This window comes from Sciurus vulgaris (genome assembly GCF_902686455.1).
Source record: "Sciurus vulgaris genome assembly, chromosome: 8".
In the NCBI taxonomy this organism is placed as follows: Eukaryota; Metazoa; Chordata; class Mammalia; order Rodentia; family Sciuridae; genus Sciurus; species Sciurus vulgaris.
The window spans coordinates 70,311,632-70,329,752 of record NC_136468.1 but is presented as its reverse complement, the minus strand read 5'-3'; the positions used below and the strand labels follow the sequence as shown (position 1 = coordinate 70,329,752).

The 18,121-nt window shown below is 38.4% G+C and overlaps 1 protein-coding gene across 28 annotated transcripts in view; it reads left to right on the top strand.

The window, feature by feature from the left end:
- The window catches only part of NRCAM (neuronal cell adhesion molecule), a 277,700-nt gene that overhangs the window by 225,783 nt on the left and 33,796 nt on the right, over nt 1-18,121 (top strand). For 20 of the 28 annotated variants that reach the window (XM_079149978.1, XM_079149990.1, XM_079149972.1 and 17 more), the window contains 8 exons: nt 296-427; nt 8,721-8,864; nt 10,686-10,797; nt 12,149-12,315; nt 12,408-12,555; nt 14,535-14,659; nt 15,085-15,114; nt 16,551-16,652. In XM_079149978.1, the coding sequence (XP_079006104.1) occupies nt 296-427; nt 8,721-8,864; nt 10,686-10,797; nt 12,149-12,315; nt 12,408-12,555; nt 14,535-14,659; nt 15,085-15,114; nt 16,551-16,652 (960 nt within the window). The remainder of the gene's footprint in view (nt 1-295; nt 428-8,720; nt 8,865-10,685; nt 10,798-12,148; nt 12,316-12,407; nt 12,556-14,534; nt 14,660-15,084; nt 15,115-16,550; nt 16,653-18,121) is intronic. The other 8 variants (XM_079149968.1, XM_079149993.1, XM_079149971.1 and 5 more) reach the window with 1 other exon arrangement.

Sequence of the window (18,121 nt, the reverse complement as noted above, 5' to 3'; positions counted from 1 at the left end):
GTACCCATAAATTGTTCTGTAACCTTAGATAAATCTGTCACCTCTTTGATGGTCAATTGATTTTTATATAAAATGAAATTTGTATCAAAGAGGTCTAGAGTGTGTTTAAACATTAAGGGAATCTCTATAAACATCCTTTTGAAAATCTAAAATTTGAAACATCACTGTTCACTCTAAAAAAATGAGACTTAATCAGTGTTTCACAAAATTATTAGTTTTCTTTAAATAGTTCAACATATTCTTTTGCTACTATACTTACTTGATTCATATTTTTTTTCCTCTTCTTTCAATAAAGCGGCTCCTTACTGGATCATGGCACCTCAAAATCTTGTGCTGTCCCCAGGAGAGGATGGGACCCTAATCTGTAGAGCTAATGGCAACCCCAAACCCAGAATTAGCTGGTTAACAAATGGAGTCCCAATAGAAAGTAAGTTTCTTCAAATGACTGTAGTTGTAGGATATTTTCAAAGCATATCTATTTCTCATCAGTTGAACAAATGATGGTGAAATAACTCTGATTAAGGAAGTAAGTCATACAGAAGTTAAACAGAGGTACTGAATGACCTTTAAAATTTTACTTTATTACCTTTAGATATTCATTATGACTTTGAGTAATTTATATTATTAAAATAGTGATGTGTGTGTGGGTGTGGGTGTGTGTGTATGTTTTCACTGGGACTTGGCAATATTTCTTCTATTTTTTACCTTATAACATGGGAAGAATGACATGGTCAGAAATAAACATCACCAAAAAGTTCAGATTATCTTCTATGTTCAAAACCTCAGGTGATTTATGGAAAAAAGCATAGGAATCAGAAGAGACAGACGAGGACCTAGGCCTAGAGCCAATAGATACAACAAAAATAAGAAGCACAGCTGTCTTACTTTCAAGAGCTTTCAGTCCCGAGTGTAGCCCACATACTCCCAAGTTTGCCAGTCTTCAGAGGTCACATCCCATTTAACATATAAAGAACACATCCCCTGGTCCTGATCTGAGGTAGGATGCTCAATCCGTTGCAAGTTTACCCTCCCTGAGTATTGCCTAGATCACCCCCAAGTGATGCCTACATACCCTGGTGGTGCCCATCACCTTCAGCCACCTTCCCTGTTCTGCTGCTCTTAGCTAGCTTTTCCCAAGCTGCCACCATGCTGCCCATAATAGTCCTCCAAACGGTGGCCACTGGTCCTTCCATTAATCTTCTAAGATCAGATTTTTAAAAACTTACTTAGAGGCTTGAAGCTAGTAGATTGGAACTACAGCAAAGGCAGACAAAACATCAAAATAGATATTGCCCCTCATTGCCCCTGGACTCCTAAGCCATGGGCATGAACACAGTCCACTATTGTCATCTTCTTCCACCTACTCATCACCAGCTGCTACTGGCAGGGGAATCTCAGCATTGTCCACTTCTTGGGGTTCAGATGTCCTCTTAGACCCAGAGAGAGACAGTCAGTTTGTTCTTGAAACCCGGCCTTGGGTTCACCTCCTAATCGATGTCACAATCGTCTGAAAAGATATTGCAGACAATATCTGCGTAATAAACAAAACCTTCAGCTTATGGTAGAAAGCAGCTCGACCCCTGATCACCTCTAAGTCAGAATCAAATATTGATTCCACTTCTACATAATCAAAAGGTCCATCGAACTGACTTTCCTGAAACTGACTTTCCCCACTAAGATTGATCTGAAAACAACCAGCATTTTTAGGATGACACAAGTCCCTGTTTTTCATCATCAAGTATGACAACTGCGTGATTAGACTGAGTAATCACACCTTGTTCTGTGAGTACTTTTGGGGAAGTCGCTCAAGTCACAAAGCATAGTAATCATCAGATACTTCCAATCAGACAGCCTGGGTTTACTCTAAGAGGAAACAGGTTCCTGAGAGAAAAGAGATTCTACAGAGACCTGTAACTGGGGTTCTGGTATTTCCACTCTCAATCTTCGCCACGATCAGGATAAGGAAAAGCACTAGAGTGTACTTTGTAGTTGAATATGAGGAAGGTTCTGTCACTCTCAGGGGATTATGAATGACAACTGAGACAAAAAGTGAAAAGAAAACTCAGAACTAAAAGAAGTGTTATGGTAATGTGACTTTCTTAGGGATGCATACAGAACAGTGGTAAGCGATAGAACTTGTTCAGCACTTTTGCACCATGTTTTTTCCGGTTTTGCAACTCAGAGGTTCTTTGCGATTTATGGGAGATTAAATGTGCTTCTGAGAGCTAGACTCAGCAAAACACACAAGTGGGAGGGATTTCCGTCTAGCCACTCAGCAGGGAAAATGGGGGGAGTCTGGGGATTCTGACAAGATCAAACTGTCAAGCTTCGCAGTCAGAATGCAATCCTTAGCAGGGAAAATTGAGACAAGGGTGAGAGATTAAATAGTGAGGCTGCTCTTTCCCCCTGATTTGTTTATTGTCCTTCCAAATTGGCTCTTAGTCTCTTCCTGGTGGTATAACAAAGCACCTTAAACTGGATAATTTATAAACAACAGAAATGTATTGCTTGTGGTTCTGGAAGTTAGGAATCCAAGATGAAGGTACCCACAGAATTGGTGTCTGGTGAGGGTCTGTGCCTTCTGTGTGTGCTTACTTGGCGGAAGAGACTAACAGGCTCCCTCAAACCTTTTATAAGGCACTAACTCCATTCAAGAGGGTGGACCCTTCATGACCTAATCACCTCCAGAGTCCTCACCTCAGTCCTCTCACCGTGGGAGTTAGGTTTCAACATGGGAGTCAGGTTTCAAGGTGTGAATTCTGCAGGGATACAAACATTCAGACCAGTGTAGTTAGCACCTTTGAGGGAAACCCTCACTATAGTTGTGTTAAGAACTTTGAAAATGGACTCATAGGTCCTTTCCTTTAAACAAATTGTATTGTGGGGAGGATCAGCTGCAAAAGCCTCCTTTGGTGGAAGAAGGCAGTGGTCCCAGAGAGACAATTCGGTCCCTTCTTCTGTAACCCCAAATTATCCAAATAGGTCCAGAAAAGGAAGAGTCAGAACAAGCCCTCTCAAATCATCTTCCAAGTCAGTTCATCTCCTTCCATCTCCCAAGAGTTCTGTAAATCCCTTTGGGACAGGAAAAGGGCCAGGAGCAGACATGGGAATTCTGCAGCTCCTGAAGAGCGAGGGTGCCCTGGCCTCCGGTGTGCATCAGAGCAGTCACTCTGGTGTTTGCACTGGGAGGAACACCACATAGTGTGGCAGCAAAGCAAGGGCTAGGCCTTCAGGTGGTGCTGGGAGCAGGTGCTGTGTCTATACCAAGGTGATGGGAAGCTTTCCTGAAGGCAGCCAAGATGGAAGTGCGTGGATTGCCATGGACTTCCTAGTACTGGAAGGTGATGGACTGGCCCCCCTACACATGACACTGCCAAGGTAAAGTTGTTCCCCACCCCTGGCCCTCTGCTGAGTGGCCTCTTGAGTGGAGACTGAGGCTTAAACAGCTAAGTTAAAGTGAATATGTCCCTGCTGTAGATTAGGAGTTGGTATCTCCTAATTCAAAATAAGGAGTAAACGAGGAAGAAAGATGCTGGGGAAAAAAAAAAAAAAATCCAGTAGAGGCTTGAGTAGGCTTATGCTTTTCCTTCCCACCCTGCTTGGTAATTACCACATGAATTTAGAGACCCCCTAAACAGAACTGCCTTTGAGATTCAGGGGCCATTCTGAAAACAGCTTGTTTGTTGTCTGTAGTTTGTTGAGTTGTGCACCTCACAGATGCATCCAGCATCGCTGGGGTGTAGGGAAAGGATGGCAGAGAAATGTGAGGAGGCAAAGGTAGGACCAATGGCAGTAGTGCTGCCCTACGTGGTGGCACAAATAAGCCCTGAAAGGATTATGAGCCTTCACAGGGGCCTAGAATAGGCCCCAGAAGTTGGTTGAAGGCACCAGCTGGCTTGCTGGCAACACCTCCTACCCAAGAGACTTCAGAAACTGTGGGTGGACCAGCAGCTGGAGCCAGGGTACAGCTGTGCCTCTGCAGTACCATCATGCAGGAAGCCCTGCAGTATCCCTGCCAGGTGCCTGAGGTCCATCCTCTGTGCCATCCAGCAGAGACACAGTCAGGGGCCCATACTGCCAGACACACTGCCTCCCACCCCTGTTCTGTGGGCTATCACTCAAAGACACTGACTGCCTCCGGTCCCTCTGCAGGTTCTGGCTGCCGAGTACACACAAATACTGTAAAAGGAGAAACAGGATCAGGGTGAGGGAGGGCTAAGATGAGAACTGCTAGCGAAATGAGTTACTGGTCTGTGACTGTGCACTTCAGACCTACAAACTTCTATTTTACAAACTGAAAGGATCAACTCCAGATCACCTGGGTGCATTATCTCAATGACTTCTAAAGCTGTGTCACACTGGGTCTGAGTTATGTACAACTTTCCTTGAGGTAACTAATAGGTTGTATTAAATATGGAATTTGCCCACAAACTGCCCAGAATGTTTACAAAACAATCTACAGGAGTCAAAAATAAGCTATAAGAACTGATGCCAAAGAACTTAGTTTTACTAATGCATACTGCAGAACCAGAAAGAAAAAGCTTGTTGCCAGCAGGATGGATAAAGCATTTCTGTACTCCCCTCAGAATAGATGAGTGTTTATAAGTTCCTCTTCTCCTCCCTGCCTTCCCCACTGGAAAGCCCATGCTATCCTGTTAATGAACCCCAAGGATGAGACTGTGGACTCCATGATTCCTATCTCTGTCCCAGGAGGTGGTGGGAGAGTCTGACACCTGCAGGTCTTTAATCATCTCTCATGTGAGTTGTGTTAGATCTCAGGCCATCCAGCATGAAACATATATAATATCACATTCTTATGTTGAGAGGCCTCTTTCCTCTCAGATATGGGAAAGGAAAAGAACAAAGGTGACAAGAAAGGGCAGGAGGTCCCTGCCACGATCACATATTTCATTCATACTAAAAGTCAGTAACACACTGAAAGCAGCCAGGAAATGAGACCCACTAGAAGATATTCCTGAGATTCTATCAAAACATCTTCCTTCTTTCTTTTCTCAAAGATAAGGGGCTTGGTTGGTTCTCCTTAAGGGGATGGAAAAGTAGATGAAAAGGAAAATTCAACTCCACCCAAAGATTGATTCTGCCATATTCCTGAATGCTCAAAATTCCAGGAAAGTTTATGAAGTTGACCAACTCAGAAAACCTGAGCATTAATTGCATTTAAACAAAACATTAAGTTCTCCTGTATATAGTTTCTCACATCCAAAGTGCATATACTATCTGATTAACTTTGTTCATAAAGTTCTTTGTAAAATAAATTATGCAATAGTTATAAAAATTTTTTTAAAGATTTAGCCAGCTATGTCACAAGAGTTAGCTTTTCCTAACTCTAGGAAAGTGTTTTCTGTAAACTATTACCCTCATTCTGGACCTCACCTTTGGGCCTTCAAATTATATGTGGATATTCTGTGCCCTTTAATGTCTTTCTCCAAATGTTCATTTACAACAAATGAAGTTGGTTGCTCCCAGAATGAGTTATTACTCCTTTAGGTAATTTGGTGTGTGAGCTGGTAAGTTACTCCCACCCCAGAACCAGCGCAGTATCCCAGGGCTTCAGATGTCTCTGCACTAGTGATTTCATTCTGTGTCCAGCTACCAACTGAGCTTCCATCTGTCACTGTGGTAGTTCCTGTGTGGTTTGCAGTTTTTAATAAGTACTTAAAGGAAAATGTAGCCCAAACTTCCATGGAGAAAGATTTGCATATTCATTACTTGTACTAAAAGAGTTTGTTTTATTCCAAAATACGTTGCCAAAAATAAATATTTGAAGACTGCTCCATTTAGTATAAACAAAGCAAATATAATCAGATGGCTTGGGTAAAGATATCTTCCCAAAGAGTTGATACCAAAGAAAAACACAACTCTGAGCTACAGAAATGAGGTATGTTTGTGATTGATGAGTCTCCACTTGGGAAAAATCATTCTTCCAGCTTTGTCAATTGAGCTATGTCTTCCATGATCACAGTAGTATAACTATTATTATTATTATGGTTTAAAAAAACAACAAAATTTATCATCTTAGCCACTTTAAGTACCCTGTTCAGTTGTGTTATATATATACATATTGTTGGATTACAAGTCTCCAGACCTTTTGAATCTTGCAAAAACTAGAGCTTTATATCCATTGAACATATGATAATGTGACTTTCTTAAGAGTGCAATATACTCAAGGAATTTGAGGATCCTTTCTCACACAGTCTGCCACCCATCCAGAAAGATTTGGCCCAGAGTTCTGCTCTGAAATACACACCACTATATTACACTACCTGGTGTAACCACAGAAGTACATTCAGGGTGGGTATGTGGTTGGCACCAGAGCTCTCCGAAGAGTCTCAATACTGAGTAGACAGGTTCTGGGTCCACACAGGCTAAGAATAACCAACAGAAATCTCTAGAAATGCTGCTGTGTGTTCCAGCATGCCTCGATGAGGCAGTGGATGGGTATCCCTGAGAGCATGAGTCAGAAAGACCTAATGGTACAAGACTGCCATCTGGGACAAAGAGCATGACTGTCCTAATGTATACATTAGCAGGTCCAAGGCTGCCCAGCTCAGCTTCACTTCCCAGGCCAGTGTGACATTCCTGTCATTTATTGATGAATCCATAGCCTACTGAAGAAATTATGACTTGTGTTTGTTTTCTGGTTGGGAAAAAGGCAATTTTGAAGTTATTAAAGTTAAAAACAGCAAATGTGAGCTAAAAAGTCAATTCAAAGTGTCTTAATACACCCCCACCACTTACTGAACAAACTGAAGTATCTAAGATGATTTGATAAGTCAGCTATTGATTGTGATCAGTTTTAAACAACTACTTTTGTAAAACTATCTCTCATGTGTGCTCAGGAATGAAGACATTAATCTGTCCATTAAGAGTAGTTCCTGAATTGGAGTTTTAAGAATCCTTGGAAGCTAAACACTTTGTTCTAAGCTTTAATTTTAGATGCATTTTTAGAATATTCTGGTCCAAAACATCTAAAAGATTTTCAGGCTATAAATGTGATAGAGTGTGTAGTAGGCAGAAGTTGGACTGGGTGGTATACACCTGTAATCCCAGCTACTCACCAGGCTAACACAGGAGGATCAAAAGTTCAAGGACAGCCTCTGCAATTTAGCAAGAACTTGTCTTAAAAAAAAAAAAATTAAACAGCTGGGAATGTGACTCAGTGATAAAGCACCCATGTGTTCCATCCCCAGTACTGGAAAAACAAAGTAAAAGAATATGTGGTAGGCAAAATCATGCCCCACCCCCACCAGGTGTCCACATTCTAATCCATGGAAACTGACTATGTTACTTAACATGGCAAAAGAAACTTTGCACATTAATGAAGGTTAAGACTTTGAAATGTGGAGATTATCCTGGGTTACCTGGTTTGGACCCAGTTTAATCACAGAAGCCCTCAGAAGCAGAATTCTTTTCCTGGCTGTGGTCAGAGAGAACTGGGGCTACAAAAGAAAGATCAGAGGGATGCAACACTGATGGCTTTGAGGGTGGAGGAGGACCTTCTGGTACCTTGATTTTAGTTTATTGGGACTCTTGTCAGACTTCCAATCTACAGAACTGAATAATTATAAATTTGTGCTGTTTTAAGCTACTAAGTTTGTGGTGAATTGTTGCAGCAGCAGTAAAAATGTTATTGTAGAATAAGTGAGCACAATACTTTGAGTATGTGTAATAAAATGATGAATAACTATAGTTTGGTTTATTTTTATTAAAAGGAGTTAAAAGGTCACAGATAAACCAGTTTTTTTAAATTTCAGCAATAAATACATCTTAGATGCATATCATTTTCCTATCATTAGAGGGTAAAAAAAAATGGTGTTTAGTAAAGTTCTCTTAACTAGTTCAAGTTGCCAAGTTCAGAAAAAATGGTGCTATTATTTAGTTTTGATTTGGATCTGTGTGCTGAGACAGTGTACTTTCAAAGCCATGTAAGGTCATAACCTAAGGTTTAGAATTCACAAAAAAAAAAAAGGCAGGAATTCATCTCTAATAACACAGCAGTTCTAAATTGCTGGGCATGCCTTGGACTAAATCCTTACATATTCTATTACCCGCCAACTCTATTCCACTTCAATAAGGATCAACCCCATTCATAGCATGTTTTAAGTACTTGAGGGATTTAGCTGAAAATGCTGACTTTAAGAGAAATTTTACACAACTGATTTCTATGTTAGCCCCAGGAATTTTCAAAGCAGGAAAATAAGTATTTTCACATTTGATTATTAGCCTTATACTTAGTTATGTACTTATTTGTTTGTTTCAAGAAGAGGTTGTTAAAAGGGACAGGTGTAGATGGGCTGCATTGACTGTAGTTTTTGCATAGCTGTTGTTACCTTTTTTCGTAGTTAACTTGCCTCCTCGTTGTGAATCAAACGATATTTTTTTCAGAATTTGTGCATTTTTCTCACCTAACCTTGTGCTTTCTTTTCTGCACCTCTCAAAATAACATTTAGTGTTACAAAATCAATCAACTTAAGACTAAATAAATACTGTGCATGTACCTAAACACCATGTGGTAACTAAATTCTGATTTGGAAAAATGGATTCTGCCTGAATTCTAGTCTTCTTCTTGCTTCATATGCCTAGAGCAGTCTGTATTTCTGCCTACTTATGTAACATAGACCTCAAGATTTGTAAGTTTAATATGTGTCTTTTAGGGAGAAAGAAATAAATAATACACTGTCTATCTTTACACCCAACAGTTGCTCCTGATGACCCCAGCAGAAAAATAGATGGTGATACCATTATTTTTTCAAATGTTCAAGAAAGATCAAGTGCAGTTTATCAGTGCAATGCCTCTAATGAATATGGATATTTATTGGCAAATGCATTTGTAAATGTGCTCGGTAAGCTCTCCCTTTATTAAAGACATGGCAAATTAAATTAATGACTACTGTTATTTTCTACTCATTCAGCAAAAATATATTTAGCACCTATTAAATGCAATGCACAGTACCTGAAACTATAAGGAATATATGAAGGTGGATAAGATTAAATTTGGCCTAAAGAATATCAGTCAGGTCTTAATGTTCTTTCATAACACAATTGGTATAATGGCATTGTAGAAAATAATCAGGCTAGTCCATTCACAGATGGTTAAAGTAAGTGTCTAATCCCTCAAAAGGAAAATAGCTTTTGTTTGCTATTTGCAACTAAATAACCCTGCTCTTCCATCCTTAGAAACTGACTAGTTCAATAACAATTTCATGATTCTGAGTTTTTGAAAATGAACTATTTTTTTTAATTTTTAGCTTTTTTTTAAACTTTATTTAGTTTTGTATGTGATGCTGAGGATTGAACCTAGTGCTTCATGCATGTATGCAAGCGCTCCACCACTGAGCCATAATCCCAGCCCGATCTATTAATTTTAATGCTTGGCCATTATCCAAATCACAGATGTACGTTAGCTTAATTCATTAAAATATGTTCAGAAAACTATGACAATGTAGATCTCAAGCATATTCTGAAATAGGTGGTTTATGTAAATGTTGCATTTTTCATACTGGGGGAAAAAATCCACATTTGTCAAAATTTATGCAAAAAGGAGTCTTACGGTACCAAAGAGTCATACTTCAACTCCTTAAGATTACTCTGCTCTCTTTTCAAACAAAATCAACACCAGGAAGCCAGTCAATACACTTATTATTTTTTCTTTATGCTTGAAATGGAGGTGATTAATCACATGAAGAACTAAGTGGTTAAGATACTGGTGGATGTTGAGGAAGCAGTTTTGACTTCTGGATTTTTGTTTCTTCATTTTTTTTCTCTCTACTTCGGTGTATTCTGTTTTAGATTCCACATACCAATGAAATTTTGCAGTATGTGTCTTCCTGAATCTGCTTGTTTCATTTAACATAACGTCCTCCAGATTCATCCAGGTGGTCACAAATGACAGGATTTGTTTCTTTTTTGATAATAGTCATTCTAACAGTTATCAAGTGATAGATATGTCATTGTGGTTAAAGTTTGCATTTTCCTGATGGTTGGTGATCTTGAGCATTTTTTCATATATACCTCTTGGCCATTTGTATGTCTTCTTTTGTTAATTTAGATCCTTGGCTCATCTTTTAATTGAATTATTTGTTTTCTAGTACTATTGAATTGTTTAAGCTCCTTCTATGTTTGGAAGTTAGTCCCTCATCAGATGTATGGATGCCAATATTTTCTCCCATCTATTTGTTGTTTCTTCACTGTATTTTCTTGGCTGGAAGAAGCTTTTTAGTCTTCTCCATGTTTAAACCACCACACTCAGCACTCTCATTTTTCTGTCAGTGTATTTATTCCTCAGTATTCCCACTGGGGTGATGATGCATCAGTCATTCAAAGAAAATATACTTGGCTGTTATTTTTGTGCCAGACACTGTGGTGAGGATAAAATGATTAAAAAGTCACATTCCTTGACTGCAAGGGACTCAGAGTCACATAGGAGATAGAGATAAGTAAATCAGCAGTTAAATAATGCTTCAGTAAGGTACTGGATCAAAGAAAGGAAAATTATTTTTTTTCACCATGAGTGAATGGTAGTCATACCTGACAGGAACATAAGGGCAGAGACTTGTTGGTTGTACTATACCATAAACTTTAATGACCTTAAAATAAAATGCAGTAAATACACTGTAAACCTAAGATGTGTTCTAATATTTACTGTGCCTTTTAAATGTTTTTAGCTGAGCCACCACGAATCCTCACAGCTTCAAATACTCTCTACCAGGTCATTGCGAACAGGCCTGCTTTGCTAGATTGTGTCTTCTTTGGGTCTCCTCTGCCTACCATTGAGTGGTAAGTAGTGGCCCTATTTGTTGTTAAACACTTGCATTTGCTAAAGTCTTTGCATTCTAAACATGTTGGGCTTTAGTCAGAGAACAAACAGCAGAAACCCAGTGCAAAATCCATTGTGCTATTCACCATCAAATTCATTCATTCATGCACAAATATTTATTAACTGCTTGCTCTGTGCTAAATACTTTCACACATAAAACTTATTCAGCAGCACATTGTACCAACCACAAAGGTAGTAAATATTTTGTTTTTGTTTTTTTAATTTAAGATTTATGGTTGCTGTATTTAACAATGTCATAGACATCCCCTGGGACTTCATGAATAGTGTCTGAGTGGACTGGTTGGGAGACTTCCCTTGAAAATAAAATATCATGTAGGGTGTGGGGGAGAGGTTATGTAAACTAAACAGAAATTATTACCACTAGGATTTCTCTGTAGTTCCTCCCCCACCAGATCTTCCTGACCTGGGTCTAGCCAAGCTCTCCTGTGTCCTTTTACTCCCCACTTCAGACCATCCCCTTTCATAAACTACTCCTGGAATACATCCTCCTCCTGAAACTAGCTTGCTGGCTTTACAGGAGATGGGGAGAGACAAGGCCAGGATAAGCAAGTGCTGATAATGAGGTAGTAAAAGATGATTGGAACGGACATTTGAGGATCATCCGTGAGGTTCCAGATTCTGTACTGGACTTCAGCTACTGAGATGAGAATGAAGTCCGGTATAGGGTTGAAGGAAAATCTCCCCAGGCCCTCACCTTAACCACAGAGGACATAAAATAGATGCTAGTGCAGATTTCCTCAGGAAGGTGACAAGATTGGCATTTATATAGTAGTTTGACTTCCCCTCATCCTTTTCCATCCATCTTCACTTCTCCTATCTGACATTCATGCTTTTTTATTCTCCCTGAATATTCTCCTATTCAGACATACAAAAACACAATCCGTATAACCTTGAAATCAAAATCTCCTTAAAATTGCAGCAGGCAGATAGAGTTACAAATACATCACAGTCAGGGGGAGAATGACTATTTTTGCCTATTTTAGCACCTATTTAGTTTAAAATAGGTAATAATACGTTTATTAAATTATGGATCTCTCATAAAAATTATAAGTTGCCTTATGTATTCTTAGCCTAATTCTGCAAACATCATTTTTGTTGACTTTTCCAGTCTTGTCTTTATATTTACCTCTTGACATTTGAGCATTCATTGTGCTTGTGCAAATTCCAGATATCTTTGAACTTGACACTGTACTGTAGATCATGGTTGTGCTGACCTTGAGCATGGCGCTTTATGTTTGACTTCCAATTATGAGGCATTTTATTCTCATCATGATAATTTCTGTAATGAAGGTTTAAAGGAGCCAAAGGAAGTGCTCTTCATGAAGACATTTATGTTTTACATGAAAATGGAACTTTGGAAATTCCTGTGGCCCAAAAGGATAGTTCAGGAACTTATACATGTGTTGCACGGAACAAATTAGGGATGGCAAAGAATGATGTTCACTTGGAAATCAAAGGTAAGACAGAAGTCAGAAATTTTTTTCAAGTATCCTGTGACTTTGAGCCACTTCTCCAGCTTGGCCAATGGCTAACAATAACTGGATTTCAGATCCAACGAGGATCATCAAACAGCCTGAATATGCAGTTGTACAAAGAGGAAGTACAGTGTCCTTTGAATGCAAAGTGAAGCATGATCACACCTTAGTCCCCACTGTCACATGGTTGAAGGACAACAGCGAGCTGCCCAACGATGAAAGGTATTTGAAGACAATTTTTCTTTCTCTTTGTTCTCTCCCTAAGCTGCTCGTGAGCTAAAGGTTTATTATATAGCAACTTAATAGTGATGCTTTTAGTTTCTGAAGTTTGCTATGTGCAAAGTAAAGAGATATGCATTTTCTCCCTACTGTAAAATATTTGAACCAAAAGTGTATTGAGCCATTGAAATAAGACCCTGAGAATGTTAGTTTAGCTTTGTGTGTGGGTCTCCTATGTAATTTGGGATAGGAGAAACCTTTTAGGCTTTGGACAACATCGGTTGTTTTGTACCTTAAACAGAGAAGTCTCAACAGATGTTTTCAGTTCCATTCTACAAAAAAGCAGAAATACGATCTCTAAGCATCAGAGGGTGGAAATTCTTGAGTTTTATTTTCTTTTGATTTTACCTAACACAAGTAGAAGGGGAAGGAAAAGTGCAAAAAAAAAAAAAAAAAAAAAAAAAACCAAAAAACAAACAAACAAACAAAAAAAAAACCCGTGTGTTACAGTCCTTTAACTTGGACTTGAAGAAAGGTCACAGTGTTTTCCAACTCAGGCCCTCAATTTGACATAGTAAACATGTTGAGTACATAGAGCTGGATATGTGCTTTAGCAATTACAGTGAACACAAGTGTTGCCCCCTACTCAAGAGTGGTGTGTATTCCAGTGGAAACGGTTTCCGTAGTTTTCTTGCAGCTGACCTAAACCTGTGGTGTCTAAGTGGAACCCTGTTGCTTGGTAATGTCCCCAAAAGACCTTTGTGGCCTTCCACTCTAGTGCCCAGGGTTTTTTTCCATCTAGTTCTGTGCTTTGGTCAATTTTATTTATTTTTTATTTATTTTTTTAACAGTATAAATGTATTTAATCACTTTAAGAATGAATACAGCAAAAATTATTCTTCAACAACTGGAACATTCAAAAGTCAAGGAAAGCATTTTAAAATGCATTTTCATTTTTAACTCATGGTAATTATATTTATGAGGTAAAGCATGACATCACAATACATATATATGATGTGTACTGATTACATCAGGGTAATTGGAATTGTATCATTTCAGATATACATCATTTCTTTTTTCTTTTTTTTTTGCATTTTTTTAAAATTTATTTTTATTGTAAACAAATGGGATACATGTTGTTTCTGTTTGTACATGGAGTAATAGCATACCATTTGTGTAATCATACATTTTTGGTCAATTTTATTTGTGGAATCTAAGTTGATTAAAAAAGGAGAAGGAAACAGGAAGAAATGACCATCAGGTTAAGTCAGTTGAACCTTAACTTGGAAATTACCTGGGAAGACAGTTTATGATTTATGTAGCCTCATTAAAATCAGACATGAGTCCTACATACATTGACTTTTGACCCATGGAGCAATTTTTCATGTCTGAAAGTAACCTCTAAAAAACTCTCAGTGGAGATTGCTGATCTGAATCTTCCTGTGTCTAGTAAGAAAACAGAATATACTTTCTCCTATGAGACTTTATGCATGTGTTTAAAATGACACAAAAATTACTGCAGTAAATAATAGACTATTTTAAAATATGCATTTTTGATAGAATTAAGTTAATGAGTAGTTTTCAGATGTTTCTTAATAGTAGCCTTCATCAAGCACTCTACCAGGGGTAACTAGAGAGGTGAGTTGCCCCTACCTCACCTCAGGATGCCCCTGGGGACTTTTATTAAAATTTTTAAAATTGACACACAATAATAGTATATATTTATGGGCTACCATGTGATGTTTTGCCCTGGGGGCTTTGAGGCAGCTGCTAAGACACCAGAGGCTTGGTTGAAAGCCATTATACTTAATATCTCTCCTAACCCAAGATTCTAATTCATTCTAATTGTTTTCAATACTAACCATTAGTGAAGTAATACATATTCTGTTTTGTCAATCACAGAGTTTCTTTCATGGCAGTAAGGCAGTCCTGGGTGTGGTTGGCAGTCCATGTCAGCTGTTCTGAGCATGTTATATTTGCAGGTTCACTGTCAACAAGGATCATTTGGTGGTGGCGGATGTAAGTGACGATGATGGTGGGACCTACACTTGTGTGGCCAACACAACTCTGGACAATGTTTCTGCAAGTGCCGTGCTCAGCGTTGTTGGTAAGAACCAGAACAAATACAACACAGCCAGCTTCCCCATTTTAGGTTGAAAAGGAAAAGGGAAATTGTAAATATTAAATGTTTGCTCATTACAGTTTTAAAACTGTAGATTTTTTTTCTTTTTTGAAAGATGCCTTCAAGGTGATCATTTCGGGATAAGCTCTGTAGCAGACTGAGATAATAAAATGGTGGATATTGGAGTCATTTTTATGAGAAAATTGGGGGAAATAATCTACTTTTATTTAAAAGTTAAGGGGTTTTATTACTAAATTGTTATTGAGTGTTTATCAATGCCATATCTCACAGCTAAGCATACGGCTTAATTTTATAACCTTAGTCATGTGTGGTCTTTGTCTTCTTGTGCTATCTTGTATCTTTCCATTACTAATTTTGATTAAAATCCTTTATATTAATGTCCTTTCTAGCTCCTACTCCAACTCCAGCTCCCATTTACGGTAAACTAATGAGTCTTCTTTCTCTGTTTTCTGTCAGTTTCACATTTGCCAAAAAAAAATTTTTTTTCTTTATCACATCATGGTTTTTTTTTAAGGAAAAGGGATCTGTCCATTGTTGTGTCCTTCATTTACTGTAATAAATCATTTCTTCATCATGACCTTAGAATGTTTTACTGAGTTTATTGCCAGCTGTTCCTAAATATTGCAGGTGCTATTTCAAAAATCATCCCATTTGACAAAAGTCCCTCTTTGATATGGTTTCCTTGTAAAGTAAACAAGTAGTTCAGGGCTTTATCAAAAGCTGTCATCTGTATTTTACAGAATGAAAAAAAAATTCTTATATTATTCCACAAGTTAGATTTTACTTCAGTCTATTAAAGTCTGTTTTGGAAAATAAATGTTGTTTTGGGTCCATTTTCAAGAAATTTAAACAGGGGGAAAAAAAGGATAGTTAAAACATTTGACTTTTATGTCAGAGAAAACTGACTTATGTGTTCATTCACAGCAGATAAGTCATTAAAGAGAGACTTAGAGGAAGGGCACATCAATGACACATAAAACTTTTCTGACTCTGGAAAATAGAAATCATTTCCAGAAATCTTTTTGTTTAGACAACCCTTCTCTTCATTCAGCACATAAATACAAAAATTTTGTGGCATAATCATAAATCAGCTTGATTTTACATAGTATCACTATTTTATATATAAAATCTGTCCTCGTTAGACATTTACTGCTTTACTACTTATGAGAAAGAAGAGCCCATATTTTTATATGGCCTTGAGTCCCCCAAGAACTGGAGATAACTTCTAGAAGCAAGGTTCAAAAAGGCCCAGGGCAGAGTGTTAACTCTGGATCTCAGAGGCACCATTCAATAAGGCAGCCCTGCTTCTGGATTACCCTTGTCCAACTGGTGTCCAGTGTCTGAGAGTAAGCACACCTATGGATGCTGAGGGCTACTACCCTTAAAAATATATTCTTCAGGAGTCCCTAAGTCTGTCATTCGGCATGTTTCAGAAAGAACATTTGAATCCCCTTTTAACAGTGCATCTGTTTGCCTGAATGTGTTTTCCAGCATTTGCTATTCTGTTCTCCATGTCTTCAAAATTAAGCTTTTGACATTACTCTTTATGTTTGTGCTCATCATGTTTATGAGAAGACACACACTGAGAGTGCTGATGAACCAGAATTGTCTACTTCCCTGGCTTTGGTTACAAATGACTTCATTTGAAAAGCAAGCAGCAGAGCTCATCATGTCTTGGCTGTGCTCCGGTGTTCCCAGCACCCTCCGTGGTTTCCATCTCACTTCATTTGCATGTTCATTGACCATCAAGTGTGCTGTGTCTTTAAGATGTCTCCCCGGAATAGCTAGTGTCACAAACAAAGAAGCAGCTCTTAAAAATGGATAGCTAACCATGATGTGTATGTTTGGCCTACAGATGTCCCAAATCCTCCCTTTGATTTAGAATTGACTAATCAACTTGACAAAAGTGTTCAGCTGTCCTGGACCCCAGGCGATGACAACAACAGCCCTATTACAAGTATGTGGTGTCATTTGCTCTATCACTGATAAGTTTAATGGCTGTTTTGGAATCCCTTTCTAATATGCAGCTGCAATTCCTCATGAAGGTACTTACAGGCATTCTCTGCTTTATTACCAATAGAACTAAAAGATTTATGTATGTCCCTGTTCAGAGGTGATGTGATTCCTGGTTACAGCTTCTTACAGGACACTAATTTCTGAATATGTCTGGAGCAAATACACTGTCATTTCTGTTTAAGATCTGTAAGAATCACCTTATATTTTTAAACTTTTATTTATTTATTTATTTACTTATTTAGGTGCCAGGATCAAACCCAGGAGTACTTTACCACTGAGCCACATCCCCAGTCCTTTCTATTTTTTTTTTTTGTTTTGAGATAGGGTCTTACTCAGTTGCTTAGGGCCTCACTAAGTAGTTAAGGCTAACTGTGAACTTTATTTTCCCCCCATTGGTTCTTTTTAGTTATACAGGAAAATAGAGTCCATTTTAATAAAATTATACATGCATGGAATATATCTTATTCTAATTAGGGCCCCAGTCTTGGGGATATACACGATGGTGGCGTTCAGTATGGTGTATTCATATATGTACCTAGAAAAGTTATGTCAGAGTCATTTCACTGTCTTTCCTATTCCCATCCCACTTTCCTTCCCTTCATTCCCATTTGTCTAATCCTCTGAAATTCTATTCTTCCCCTCTCCCACCTATTATGGGTTAGCTTCCACATATCAGAGAAAACATTCACCCTTTGGTTTTTTGGGATTGGCTTATTTCACTTAGCATGCTTAACTTCGAATTTGTGATCCTCCTGCTTCAGCCTCCCAAGTCACCAGGATTACAGGTGTGCACAACTACCTTGGTTTTCTACCACAGTAGGAAGATGGATCTGAAGTTAGTTATTCAATTTTCCCATTACTTCCTGGAAAAAGGATAGGAGGAGCAGGCACACAAAAGGCCCCTACTAACTATTAGGAAAATGAGACTCAATGAGTAAAATCACTTCAAACCCACAGTTGGTACCAGAAATAGGTGTAGACATCAGGCCATTAACTTCCAAATAGGTCCTTTTTTCCCCAACTGTTTCCTGCTACAAAGTGTGACATTCAACAGTGTCAGCTCCTCACCTTGATGCCTTAAGCCCTGGGAATAAAGTCAGATGAGGGGCCAGCCCATAAGGATACTGGAAAAGATTAATAAGTTAATAATCAGAGTAATAATAAATTAATAATAAGAGTAGAGGTAAGCTTTGAGGTTTAATTACAAAACTGAAGAGATGCTTAAGAGAGCGGACACAGTCACAGGCCTGAAATATATGATTGCCTTTGGGTGTAGACTGCAGGAAGCTCTAATACTTTGCTGATGATGATCTAAAATTATTCTGAAATAATAAGTGTGATGATTTATTGCAACTCCAGGTAAAGCAGAGTATTCCCACTTAAAAATCCACGAAATTCTTCTTTTCTATC